The 13,990-nt window shown below is 32.0% G+C and overlaps 2 protein-coding genes across 6 annotated transcripts; one reads left to right on the forward strand and one right to left on the reverse strand.

Moving 5' to 3' along the window:
* Positions 1–86: 86 nt before the first annotated feature.
* LOC100122711 (ER degradation-enhancing alpha-mannosidase-like protein 2) lies at positions 87–3,850 on the reverse strand. Of its 2 annotated transcripts, none has more exons than XM_008218414.4 (4): positions 3,609–3,850; positions 3,230–3,403; positions 1,695–3,162; positions 87–1,606 (listed from the first exon to the last, which is right to left on the reverse strand). In XM_008218414.4, the coding sequence occupies exons 3-4, from the start codon at positions 3,034–3,036 to the stop codon at positions 876–878; spliced, it is 2,073 nt and encodes a 690-aa protein (XP_008216636.1). In that variant the 5' UTR covers positions 3,037–3,162; positions 3,230–3,403; positions 3,609–3,850; the 3' UTR covers positions 87–875. The 2 variants fall into 2 exon arrangements, with proteins under 2 accessions (XP_008216636.1, XP_031783348.1); XM_031927488.2 differs by having other exon boundaries at positions 3,230–3,488; positions 3,609–3,798.
* An 84-nt stretch (positions 3,851–3,934) lies between these two features.
* On the forward strand, positions 3,935–9,024 carry LOC100122702 (putative homeodomain transcription factor). 4 transcript variants are annotated; one of them, XM_008218415.4, is made up of 15 exons: positions 3,935–4,426; positions 4,671–4,810; positions 4,878–5,089; positions 5,168–5,354; positions 5,429–5,674; positions 5,754–5,818; positions 5,896–6,062; positions 6,161–6,297; positions 6,413–6,722; positions 6,802–7,030; positions 7,119–7,214; positions 7,293–7,436; positions 7,506–7,601; positions 7,674–7,862; positions 7,938–9,024. In XM_008218415.4, the coding sequence occupies exons 1-14, from the start codon at positions 4,401–4,403 to the stop codon at positions 7,821–7,823; spliced, it is 2,205 nt and encodes a 734-aa protein (XP_008216637.1). In that variant the 5' UTR covers positions 3,935–4,400; the 3' UTR covers positions 7,824–7,862; positions 7,938–9,024. The 4 variants fall into 4 exon arrangements, with proteins under 4 accessions (XP_008216637.1, XP_008216639.1, XP_031783347.1 ...); XM_008218417.4 differs by having other exon boundaries at positions 7,987–9,024; XM_008218416.4 differs by having other exon boundaries at positions 3,937–4,426; positions 7,923–9,024.
* Positions 9,025–13,990: the final 4,966 nt, after the last annotated feature.

Raw genomic sequence — 13,990 nt, forward strand, 5'->3', positions numbered from 1 at the left:
TTAATGCATTTTAAAAGTTCAAAATTAGTCATTTCATTCTAGATTATTATTATTATAAATAAATGAAATCAAATGAAAATAAAATATTGCAGTTGTAACAATAACACTTTATTTCTAAAACTGTACAACAATGTCAGTCAACATTGAAACAGAAAAATACCATTCCCAGATATGTTTCCAAAAATAGGTACAGCGTGTCACTGCAGTATACAATTATACACAATCGTACAAGTAGATTAATTGAACTTACTGTAATGATATACAGCACAATAAGTTCAAACTATTTACTCAAATTTCACAATTAAATCAGGTGTTATAATGTGTATAATGTGGACTTGAAATTCATGCATTTCTATACACACATTTCTTAGCATACTTTAATAGTCAAAATTATACTTTTTAAATCGTGCGATTCGTTATAAATGGTCGATAGTTTTGAATGTTTTCATTACAAAAACTCGTCATAAGTTCATTATGTGTATAGATTCCAGTATAAAAGCTATCCCTGCACAGTTTACAATATGCCAATGTTTGTTTCTCTATTGTAAAGTGGCAAGAAAAATCTTAATGTTTCCTACTTTTATATCTATTCCCTAATTATTAATAGTTTAAATAGGCTCAATCACATTTTTCATCATAAAGTAAAATACATAGTAAATGCACAAAGTATAAGGAATAGATATAAGTATATAAATAAAAAGAATGTTTAATTTCATCAGTGCACTTATACTAAAAAATTGCAACTGACTAGTCTTACTCTTGAGTTTCAAATTTTAGATAAATTCATATCAAACATTTTTGTACTTCTCAAATGATTTCAGAAAAAAGTTAATGTATTGTATAACAATTCAGGTTTTTGGCAAATAATATGCAAATCAGAAAAATTCTCCCACAATAGATATACGTTGTAGAAAAGGTTGTGATTGACAACTCAGTAATTGGAAATCTTCTTTTGCTGTGGTATTAGATGGATATAAATTATTTTTCCTTATCCTTTCTAGCATTATTTGTGGGTCAAAGTAAATCTTTCTTTCTGAGGTAGTTTCTTCAAATTTTATTGATTCACTTTTATTCGATGTATCGTCATTAGTTGGCGGAAAGTCTCCACTTGCTCTTGATGCAGTTACAAGTGTTTCTACATTTTCACTATCATCAGCTTTATAAATTGCACTTGGAGGCGCTATTACTCGAACCTTATAGTTACTTGAATCTTCAGATCCATTTGTTTCAAGGGTGTCAGCCTCTTTCTTAACAGAAATTACTTCAGGTTCAGTAATATTATCTGACTTTGTATTATTATTAATATCACTTAATGCAACTCTTTTGATATCAGAGAGCTTTTCGATTTTCATAGTTCGATTGCTTTCTTCTCTTTTATTAGCATCGTCTTCAAAAAATTTTACATTGGTCGGATCTTCATTTTTTCTGTCATTCATGATAACAAATTTATGCATTTTAGACTTCTTTTGAGGAAATAGGTTGTGTGGACGTTGACAGCAATGCAATGCACCAGGATCAATTGGGTGAGCTTCTGTGTTAAAAATATAGCCACCAGCATCAACAACACACTGGCCCCATGGTGTTTGGACAACATCGCCATGTTTGCCTAAAAATATATAAAAATTTTTAGATTCGATAAATATTACATTAGATGGTTTTAATTAATAAGAATATTACAATATTTAGTAGCATACCTGCATTATGAATAAAATTATCAGGATCAAACAATAAATAGAGGTATTTTGTTGTTTCAGCAAGGAAAAAAGATTCCATCCTATCTGCTTTACGATGATCTCTAACATCATTTATAGTAGCATATCCACAGGTAGTTTTAGCACTATGTTGTAAACTTCTCAAAACATCAACACCAACTTGAATCAAATATGGGTCACCAGTTGCTCTATAAAGATACATAACAGATTCTATCAATTCAGGCCGAAGTGGATATCCTTCCCTATTAGTTCCTGCTTCGCCTTGTGGAATATTATAAAATTCTGGAGTGAATCCAAACTGTTTCCAAACTCTATGATAATTATGAAGTGATTTCATAGCATCACCAATTTCTCCAAAGAGACTCAAAACTCCAGGCCAGTATGCATCAAGAGATTGAAATACTGGTAATGTCACTTGACCTTTGGTCATAGATACCCAAAGATGCCAGTCTTCTCGACGAATATACTTTTCAATAGCTGCTCTATGCTCATGAAAAATAACAGCTAAAGAAGGATCCTGAAAGAGTAGTGTTCCTTTTGCTAAATATTCGAAGTACGAGTCAACCCCAGCACCTATACCAGAGTCTTGAGCTGTCCAATGACCAGTTAAAACATCAACATGATTTCCAACTAAGCCAATATTAGACTTATAATAGTGTAGTGCTTTCATGGCATTCATTGCCACTTCTTCGTACAATGGGTCACCAGTTAATCTTGATAAAGTACCGAATTCCAATATAAATGTTCCAATTCCTGCGGTACATGTAATGCTGGTTTCTCCTTGGGGAACTCCATATTTCAAATTGACTGTGCCATAGGGCATCCCAGTAGGAGTGTCAAATGCAACAATTAATCTTTTGGCCATATCTTCGGCAAGTCGTAACAATGGACCATTACATGGCCACCCTGGCTCTAGTTTCATGCCAGCTTTTCTTGAGAGTAAATGTGCACTCAATAAACCACCAACAACTCTGATATTAGTTTCAAACACAGACACATTGATGTTAGCCTCAAAATCAGATCTTGAAGCAATAATTTCTGCAACTCTGCGAAATTCAGTGAAATTTCCCATTACAGCTAATGTATCTAAAGCATCTATTAGGGTCAGCGAAAAACTACCCCATGTATCAAAACCATCACAGCTCAAGGAGCGCAGCTCATCGTAAGGATAAGCGTATTTCAAGTAACTAGAATATGCATGATCAAACATTGCACGAGTTTCTTCACGATACTTCAGAAGGTCTTTTTTTTCGTACCTTTGAGGCACCCCCGTAACTAATGACACACATTGTAAAGTGAGCAAGCTTATATATACTATCAACATCTTCTAACATATGGGTTATTTTTTAATAGTAGAAATCAAGCGTAAATAACTACGTTTTTTCATATTGCATTTTAAGTACTAAGGAGCTCCAAAAAGTTATACTATTTTATAGTTTACATCTTCATTCTGAAAAAAAATACAACAGTATTAGATGTGTATTGATAACGATGAGCATAAGTGAATCAGAAATTACCTTGCTTGAAAGAATAGCGATTATTATTCATACATATGGAACAAGTTTAGATTTCTGACAGTAGCTATATAATTGCTACATACGGCGAACTTGCATTCTTGCAATTAGGTTACAATGATACAGTTTTTTAAAAGACGCCCCCTGTGGGACTTTAAAATTATAACAATGCGTGATCTGAAAATTCAATATAGTTTTCTTCGATTTAATCGTGTTTTTCTCACTTCTATTCTACTGTGTATACAGTTATAAACAATATGCACTAAAAGCAAAGTCAATTATACCGTTATAGAATTTTAAATATGTAGTAGATTATAGCGTACGCTTATAATTACCGGCACAAAACAAAAAACACAAATAAATTAGTAGAAAATGCGGTCACCTATATTTTTTATTTTTTTCACGATATATTGTGAAACCAATTATCCATAAGATTGCACGCTACAATCTGTCTCAATCTATCATGGCAATCAGATTCAATAGTTATTTATTATTATCTTTTTTTTTTTCATGTACAGATATATCTACAGCTCAAGGGGACACAATGCGCAGACGTGGCCGACGTCCAAAAAATTATTTAGCCAGGCCGGAATTCGCACGCGCGAGCGCTATACAGCTGTAGACATGCTATATATGTATAGCCATAGGTACATATATAGCGAACAGTCGAGCTCGTCGAAAATGTTCAACCTTCGCGTTGTCGCTGCCGCAGTCGTCGATCCGCAGTGCCGAGAGAATAATAGTCGCGCGCGACAACAATGACGGAAGTCCGTCAAAACAATGCGAACGGCACTTGGCAGCGTCGTTGTGATTCCGCAGCTGAGTGACAGGTCACGATTATCATCATCATCATCATCGTTCGAGCGTGTGAGTTCACAAGGAGGTGGGGGAACTTCGAAAATTTTGGAGCACTACTGTTATTCAGCACCACTACTCGTCGACTTGACTAGTGGTGTTCTGCGCGGCGCCGAGGACATAATTATTGGGGCGAACGGGAGACGGAGAAAGGCGGACTACTCGAGGTTAAAGCAAACCAGTAAGATGAGCATTTTTTCGGTTTACCCTCGAATTGACTGGGCCCCTGCAAGCTTATACGCTCCAGCGCGATCAGATACTGAAACAGCAAGACGACGACTCACGAACCGACAAAACCTACTCGCGACTAACTTGTAAGATGGCATTGAACAAGCTCGTTTACTGGTAAGAAGCCAATGTTGTTATCTTTCTTTTCTTAGAAAATTGCATTCACTTTGATAAATGTTTGATTCGCAAGCTGTGTTTCTTCGACAACTTATTGCATTTCAATATTCACATTTGCTTTTGATCGATTGAATCATTTATTCACTTGTGCGCTTTTTTATTATTTTAAATTTTCAAATTGATTGATGAACATGTATAATGACAGTTTAATTTTATTCTTACTTATGCTTTTAAACATTTACAGGTATCAGAAAAAAATTGGAACTTACGACAGACAAGAATGGGAAGATACAGTAGAGCAAAAAATATTTTGTGGGCTGACTCATGTACCTATGAGAGCAGCCAAACTTAAAACTGAATTGATTGATGTTGATCTAGTAAGAGGTATGTGATGCTAGAATAGAATTTGAAAAATTATTTAAACCATATTACAATGTACTATGCTTTTCAGGTTCATCCTTTCCAAAAGCTAAGCCCAAACATGGACTTGGAACAGTGGTTTATCTTGCAATCCAAAGGCTATTATTTTTACCCTATCATGCTCAATGGTGGATTCATCAAACTAGTTTTCGCATTTACATTTTATTTATACTTCTTTATGGCCTGCAAATGCTTAATCTCTACATATTCTTCAACTACTTTCCTAAGGAAAATGAATCTGATGTAAGAAGTTTCACTATTGCATATGAACTAAATTCTAAAGGATCTTACAGAATAATTATTAAACGTGTATTTTTTCAGATTATTACAATATCAGAGGTGATAACCCCTGCAGTAATGATGCTTATATTATGTTTGGTACATTCACAGATTGTATCGACAAACTCTGGTCCAATATTAAGTATTAAGTATGATAGACAACGAATACGACGCTCTAGACAAGATCGATCGCGGCTTAACAAGACAAGAGCAAGAAGAAACATTCGCAGTAAAATAGCAAATTTTTCCTTAAAGTCCCTTTGATTTTTCACTCAAAATTAATTTTTTATTATAACTTTACAGGTGATAATGAAGATGCAAAAACTTGTCAAGATGCAACTGCAGACACTAACAGTAAAGTAGATTGTGAAGCATCCCCCTCAGTGAGATTCACTAATAAAGTAATAATTGATAAACAAACAATAATATTGGATACCAAATCTACAATTAAAGATTCCCGTGAACCTTTAAGTAACAGTAGAAAAACTCAATTAGCTAATTCTAAATCTATTATTCAAATTCAAAGTGTAGATATAAAAGATCATTTAGGTATTAAACATTTATTATGGTTAGTTGCTGTCTAATACAAAATTAAATAGTTTTTTAAACTAAAATTTTTTATATGTAGCACCAGAAATTTCCATAATTAACACTGATTTGCATCCTAGTGAAGAAGATAATTGTGATAGTCCAGTAAGTATTTAAAAATCTATTGTACCTAGAGTTAAACTGACTTAGAAAAAAAATATTAAAATTAAGTTATACTCCAGGGTAGTGGAAATCCTTCAATCCAAAGTTCAAAAAGTGATAAGAAAGAGTGTGAAAGTGAAGAGGAAGGAGAGTGTGAAGAAGCAATTACGAATCATTTATTGGAAGCAACATCCTCAGCAACTGAGTGGATGGGGGTTACAACAAATAGTGATGAATGTAGTTATAGGTATGTAGATATATGTACCTATACTACGATAACTCGTAAAATCCATATACTTTAATGTACAGATTATTTAACATTTTGCTTTAAACCATCTTTCTTAGCTCTGAATTTGAAGAGTCTGATTGTCAAACTGAGGCTAATATGAATCATGAAGAATATATGGAAAGTCCATTTGCATGGGAATTTGAACTTCCACAATCAATGTTTTTAAGTTCAGGCTCTGCTTCAGCAGATCGAGGTTTGATACAATAATAAAATATAAAAGAAATAAATCCGAAAATTCTTTATTTAGAAGATAAGGAAAGTTTTCTAATTTAATAACTTTGAAAACTGAATGTAATTAATTTTTTTAGTGTCGTGCACAATATGGACTTCTCGTGATATTAAAAAAGCTGAGCTTTCAGCACTTGATATAAGCTCGGCAATAATCGAAAGGGTAGAGTCTATGCCAGAAAGTATAGATTATTTTTATGCTGGATTGGTACTTGCTGTTGTGCTGTCTTTGGTGCCTTCTTTGAGACGTGTGAGTGATCATCTTGGAATAGATCCCATGAACAATACTGCTAGTTCCTTGAAGCCTAGTGAATTATCTCTGGCCAATTCTGAAACAATTGTAGATCTAATTTGTAAATTAATCAACGTGGCTTTTGGGTCATCTCTTTTGTACGTATTTCTACTTGATTAATTTTTCGATTTTAGCTAAATTATAGGTAAGAAAATTAATCTTCTTTTTTACTTTTAGAGAACGAATATTGATTCTCTCTTCAGCTTTGGAAAGACTTGTTTTGGCATCTTTGTTATTCTTTTTATTGGCAGTTGCCGAACGAACGTATAAGCAACGATTGCTTTACGCAAAATTATTTTCGCATTTAACATCTTCGAGACGAGCAAGAAAATCCAATCTACCTCATTTTCGTTTGAACAAAGTTAGAAATATTAAAACATGGTTAAGTGTTAGATCATATTTGAAGGTCAGTCTATCCCGAATATATACTAATATAAGACAAAAATGCAATAATTTTGAAAACAAGGTAATCAATATTTTTTTTATTTTTGCAGAGGAGAGGTCCACAGAGATCCGTTGACGTCATTGTATCATCGGTTTTTATCATTACATTAGCCTTATTATCATTTGTTTCTTTGGAATTGATAAAGGTAAGTAAAATATATGCGATGAAAATAACTTACGTTTTATTATGTCTACATATGACTTCAAGATGATTATTTTTTCAGGATCTCAATAGTTTGCATTCTCATTACAATATTGAGGCCTTATTTTGGAGCTTTGCCCTTGGTATATTTATACTAAGATTTATGACACTTGGAACAAAAATTAATAAAAAATATAGAAATATTTCTGTATTGATTACAGAGCAGGTATTTTTGTTTTACTTTTGATTGCATTTAAATGATTTCAACTTCTTCAAATTGATATTTTGTTTCTAGATAAATCTTTATTTGCAAATTGAACAAAAGCCTCACAAAAAGGAGGAACTAATGATTGCTAATAGTGTTTTAAAATTAGCAGCAGATTTGATAAAGGTAGCTACATTTCTTTATTTAGTAACTACTTTTTTTTAATTATCAGAGTCAAATCTTTGTTTTTGTTTATAGGAGCTTGAAAGTCCATTTAAAATTTCCGGCTTATCAGCGAATCCATATTTATATACAATAACGAAAGTTATACTTTTATCTGCATTATCTGGAGTTCTTTCAGAATTACTTGGATTCAAATTGAAGCTTCATAAAATTAAGATAAAGTAAATTGTTACTTTTTCTGCTATTGCTACAAAAGGCATACAGGTAAGGATTTGGAAATACCTATTAGAAAATACCTACGGCAATAAATCAATAAAATTACAGAGAATATTTTCTTAGAAAATTACACACGAATTTTCGCAAAATTTGACATCTAATATGTGTATAGATTATATTCTAAAAATCCATTTCTAAAAGGGAGATTGCGATAGTATCGAATGGAAGCTCTTACAGAGCCAATTCAGACCGTTATCAAAAAATTGCATTGGTGGGTACAGTGGAAATAGGGAGAAACTTCAGAGAGTTCAACAACAATAAAATTAACGCGGGCGGCACGCGTCATCACCAATTTCTATAGTAGATTATAAATAGCATGACCACTTTGTAATTTATTAGAATCCTTATAAATCAATTAAAATCTCAATGATACTTATTTTATAATGTATTGATGACTACCTCTACTGATAATATCTGAAATAAATATTTTCATTACATATAATATATTAGGTACAATATAGCTAATTTAATAGTAAAATATTATTAAAACTGTTAAAATATCTAAAATGAAACATTAATAGCAATTCAAAAAGTTATTTACTACGAATTTGATACCCCAAGAAACTAGTCATGTTATTAATAAAATTGATAGTAACGATTTCAGAACAATTTACCTTTAATTATGATACATAGTTTTACTTGAAATCATGAAATGAAAATCTTTTCGAAAATTTTGATTAATAAATATACTAAATTATAGTTGCCATCGGGACTATAGTGCGCCTCTTGAGATATAAATATTTATGTAATTTGTTAAAAGTTTATCTTGAAAATGAATGACGAATGCATTATTGTTACATGTATTCGAATGAATTGTGTTTATTATAATGTACATACATACTTGTTTGAAAGGTGAACTTGTTGATTCAAACTAGAACTCATAGACTTTATGTAAAGAAAACGCGTTTGTCTGTATAAATGTATAAATTGTAAAATAATATTAGTTTATATAAATGGTTATTTATATAAACATATATTTATATTCTTTAAATAGATAGATATTTTCATTTACCATTTTAGTCTCTGAAAGAATTACAAATATAATAAATAATTTTAATTTTATATAAGTTTTGCATTTTATATCTGTACATTTCAGTGTTTAGAATCAATAAAAAATACAACAATGTTAGTTACAATATGTAAACTTAAACTTTGCTTATTTTTTTATCTAGATCCCTTGAATATCTGTTTTTGTTCACTTTGAAATAGATGTCCTGTCTATACCTTAGTTAATTGTATTTAACAAAAGGAAACAAAGATCTACTTGGACAATTTTAAATAGCTCTAAAGGGTTCTTGAAAACGTAGTATATAATTGTTTAGTATTCTAAGTTTTTAATTAATCAAGTTAATAATTTTTTAATAAGTTTCACGATGATGCGTAATTACATTCTTTATCTAAAATATAGTCTCGTTGTGCTGAAATGCGCAGCTCTCTTTTATTTGAAAACTGGTTTAATAATCTCTAACCTTGCTTACAAACTCGTAAGTTTAATAGTTCGCATTTTTTTTCGTTTAAACTTTATAAAACTGTTATAAAGTTGAAATATTTTAATTTTCATTATACATACTGATCTTTAGCAAAAATAAGATGACCGCGCGCGAAACGTTTTAATTATAAATTTCCTATAATAATTATACAGGAAAAAGTTGTATATTTTATTACAATACAATATCGCGTAGATCGATAGAGACGTGTAATCGCACCAGATAAAAATCCTCGAGACTTTGACAATGCTTCGTGAAAAAAGAGAAAGTAGAAAGAAAAGTATAATACAACCGATAAAAACGTTTACGCAATCTCTGGTTCGGGTTATGAGTTCGAAAACAACTGGACGCATTATCGGCACAAAGCTTTTTCGCCTTGTATTTATCTCTTTTCAGCGAACACACCCGCATATTCGATGAACCTCTGCGTATTATATCATTCGCGGATTCGTCTTCTATGCGCGAGTAATTCTCATTTCTCAAGTCGGCATGTGCGTGTGTTTATATATTCACTCGCGTTTCCTTCTCCCGCCTTCGACTAAATTTAGTTTCGCGTCGATCAGTCATCGGCGAGAAAAAAGGCCGCCCGGTGATTAATTATTTGTTAATCGATTGAACTTTGCAAATGTAGAGAGCAGCGATTTTTATGTCATAATCGCACAGAGACTCTATTTGCGTATGTAAAATGTTAATAATTGAAACCTACTTCGAAGCTCCGCAAAAACAATTTTTTGAATTTCCACACCGACAGCGTAGATTCCGTAGTACTTACAACGAGAAGTCGATTTATTATAAAAAAATAAATACCATACACGCATCCACACCCCTCGATGTTTGAGATCCAAAGTACACAGCAGACGCGCAGAGCAGCGGCATATCAGGCGATTCCATATTGCATATATACGGAGTAATAACACACAGGCAGTACTCAGTAGTAGCTTGACTGTCCGTCTCGGTCTGGCGCGTGCGCGCAAGCCAAGGCGGGGCGAGACGGCTCTCAGCCTCTCTCTTTCTCTCGCGCGCGCGTATAAGCAACGAATATAGACTTCCTATAGAAGAACGGTTCTGTGTTAAGATGGGGGGACGAAAGCTTGGGTAACAGGCCGTTAGTTCTGTTACCCAACCGCTCAGCGGCGCCACCTATGAGTTTCCTTCAGCTTGTCGCGCATATGAGCACGCACCAGCAGACGATTCATCATTCACGCAGTATATTATGTAAAATATACTTTTTAACAATAATGAAAATAAATAAATGATAAGAAAATGATTAATGAGTGTGTAAGGAGGCTCTACAAAAGTATTGCTTGTGACAACCATATTTTTCTGATTAGGAAAAAAGCCGCGTAAACAGCGCGAAGAGAGCTTTGCCGCAGTCTCTGTGTTTGTTAGTCATTCTTGTTCACAGTCTACAGAGTTCTTTTGCAACAAATAGCGTTAAATAATAGTAGTAAATAGGGAAGTACATCGTTCTAGTTTCGTGAGATTTTTCAGATAGGTTTATTGTGTTTAGCGAAGAAGATTTCGTGGTCAGCATGTCGTCTCCACGTGCACTTTGTGTCTACACCGATTGTGGAACATCAAAGGCAAAAAATCCTGATTTGACCTTTCACAGATTTCCGCGTGATGAGATACGATAAATCTGTTTGTCATGGGTGTTGTTAGAGTTAATAAATGTGAAAATTCAGTAATCGGAGGTTATAAAAACATCCCAAATTCATGAAAATCTTTATACACCCTGGTAAAAATAACTCATTAAATCCGATTTAGAAGAATATAATCAGTTCTAATTGTAAATCTTAATCGGAAATTTATCTATATAAAACGATTGATCCTATTAAATCCTATATATCCTATATACCAGGGCATCAGTAAAAGTTTCAGATGTAGCTAAATTAAAAGAAAATTGCGGAAATAAACAAATAATTTGAGTTCCTTCAAGGTAAAAAGTCGATAAAATCTTTGTAAACATTTATAACGACAAATTTTTTTTTACCAAAAATAGTGATGGTTTTGGATTTTTATTTTTAACTTATTAATTTTTGGTTTTGATGAGCAAGTGAGATTTTATTTAGATGTAATTTTTTTAAATTCATTATCACGTTTGATTAAGCAGGTAATTAAGATTGCATTGAATTGATTTTTACGTTTTGTATGATGCATGTGACGATGACTTTTGTAAGAATATTTTGTTTCTTCATCAATAGTTCATACTCGTTTGTCTTTTCACGTTTTACTGAATTATTTATTGTATTTTTATTATAATAATCATTTATAATTTCTAATCATTAAAAAATTGCACAGTCGGCTTATTTTAATTATTCATGATCTCTGCAAATATTGAGCAACATACTATATTTAAAATCTTATTCTACAACTGTTCATACACAAAGTTGTACGAGCAATTGTTTATTGATATATACATAAATATCTATATATTCATGTATTCTCTTTTTATATTAGTATTTTTTGGAAAATATTCAAGTACAAACAAAATTTATTTTGTATCCCATACAACCCTTTTGTAAATTTAAACTAAATAAATTACACAACTATTTTTCAACCCTGGCAGTAATTTCACAATTTTCGTTGGCGAATATGTTAATAAAATGGGGTTGTTTTACTGAACAGGAGCAATCTAATTTAATTTAATATTAACTTGTGATTATGCTAACTTATGCAAAATATAGATGCTTACATACTTAGTTTTTTTTTTTTTTGTCAATAATTAAATAAGCAGTCTTACGTTTCAACTTTGAAAATTCCCCATGTATTGCTCAACTAATGCGGAGCATTTCTACCAAGGAATTGATTTTATCCAATATATAATATATAATTTGTTAATTTTTTGAAGAAAAAGTAATTAAATAAATGGTTAGTGAAACAACTTCTATTATTTTTTTCTACAGTCGCGATTATTTTATAATCTAACATAAAATAACGTAGAGATTATGTACCCAATGTGAATTGCCGTCTAGCATGGATTATTTTTAGCTTGTAGCTCTGTATATCTAGTTTTTAACCAGCCGAAATTTATAGACGTTCCGAATGGATTCTACGAAAAAGCAACGCAAGTTTGGTAGATTTGACTAAGCAGCAGTTAGACAACAAGCGTATCTGTTCATCACATTTCGCAGATGATAATGTGATGAATACTAATAAAGCAGGTACGAGAAAACTTAAGACTTCTGCAACCCCAAAAGCATTTGTGTTATGTACAGTTCCAGAAGGCTCTCAAAACATAAATGAACATGTTACTCATGAAATCGATGAACCAATTGATGATAGTTTACTTGATGATACTTTATTAAATTCAGATTTGTCACAATTAGTTAATGGAGAGCCAAGATTGATCGATTTAAATGTTCGTTCAACTATACGCGCTTCTTCTTCGACAAATGCACGCGAAGTATAATTCAAGTATAATTAATAACAGCAAACTGTTCCAAAATCAAACTTCAACTCATGCTTATATGAATTCAAAACAAAAGTTAGAAGAAGAAGTCACTAACTTAAAAAAAACAATTACTTCAAATAGACGAAAACTGCAAGAAATCTGTAAAATTAGTACAAATAGCCGCTAAAGCTCAACTAAAAAACATAAATATAAAATCGTAAATTACCAAAAAGTTTTGAAAAGTAAAAACAAAAAAATCGTTAATTTAAGTAAAACAATCGAAAAAAATAATGAAACTTTAGATTTTATTGAACAATTTGAAAAATTAAATGAAAAACAATTAAACCTTTTTAAAATGCAGACTAATCATATCAAAAAACGTAAATGGACAGACAAGGAAAAACAATTTGCTTTACAGTTGTTTTATACATCTCCTAAAGCTTATTGTTTTTTACGTAAATAATAGAATTTTGCTCTCCCTTGCGTAACAAATATTAGGAAATGGGTTAATGAAATAGATTTAGCTACGGGAAAATCTGAAAATTTATCTAAATTGTTAAAAGCTGACGCGATGTCTTCAAAAGAACGCGAATGTGATTTAATGTGGGATGAGATGAGCATCAAAAAACGCTTAGATTACAATTCTAAAAAAGTTTATGTTGAGGGATTTACATATTTAGCTGAACACGGCCGAAGCGTGCAGGCGGGTAATCATGTTTTAGTTTTCATGTTTTCATGCAGTATAATTGGAGACAACCTGTCGCTTACTATGTTTCACATAACGCCGTTTGTGGTACTCAACTCAGTAAAATTATTTTGGATATTTTAGATTATGTAGAAGAAACCGGTTTTAAAGTAAAATCCATGGTTTGCGATGGGGGTTCTCCAAATCGAACTGCAGATAATACTTTAAAAATTAAGAAAGATAAACCTTACATTGAGCGATATGAACGTAAAATTTTCTTTAACTACGATGCTCCTCACCTACTTAAATGCCTCCGTAATAATTTTAGGCTTCATCAAATGACCATTGCGAGTAACAAAGTATCTTGGGACGTTTTAAAAGAATTGTACGCTAAAGAAGAAAATTGAATTTCTAAATCGGCACCTAAATTAACTATGAAACATCTCGAACGTAGTGCTTTGAAGTAATGAATGTTAGCTTAGCGGCTCAAATTTTCACTAACATAGTTTCATCTGCTATATTAACTGCTTCTTTTGTAACTAGGGACAAA

This window comes from Nasonia vitripennis, chromosome 3, assembly GCF_009193385.2.
Source record: "Nasonia vitripennis strain AsymCx chromosome 3, Nvit_psr_1.1, whole genome shotgun sequence".
NCBI lineage: Eukaryota > Metazoa > Arthropoda > Insecta > Hymenoptera > Pteromalidae > Nasonia > Nasonia vitripennis.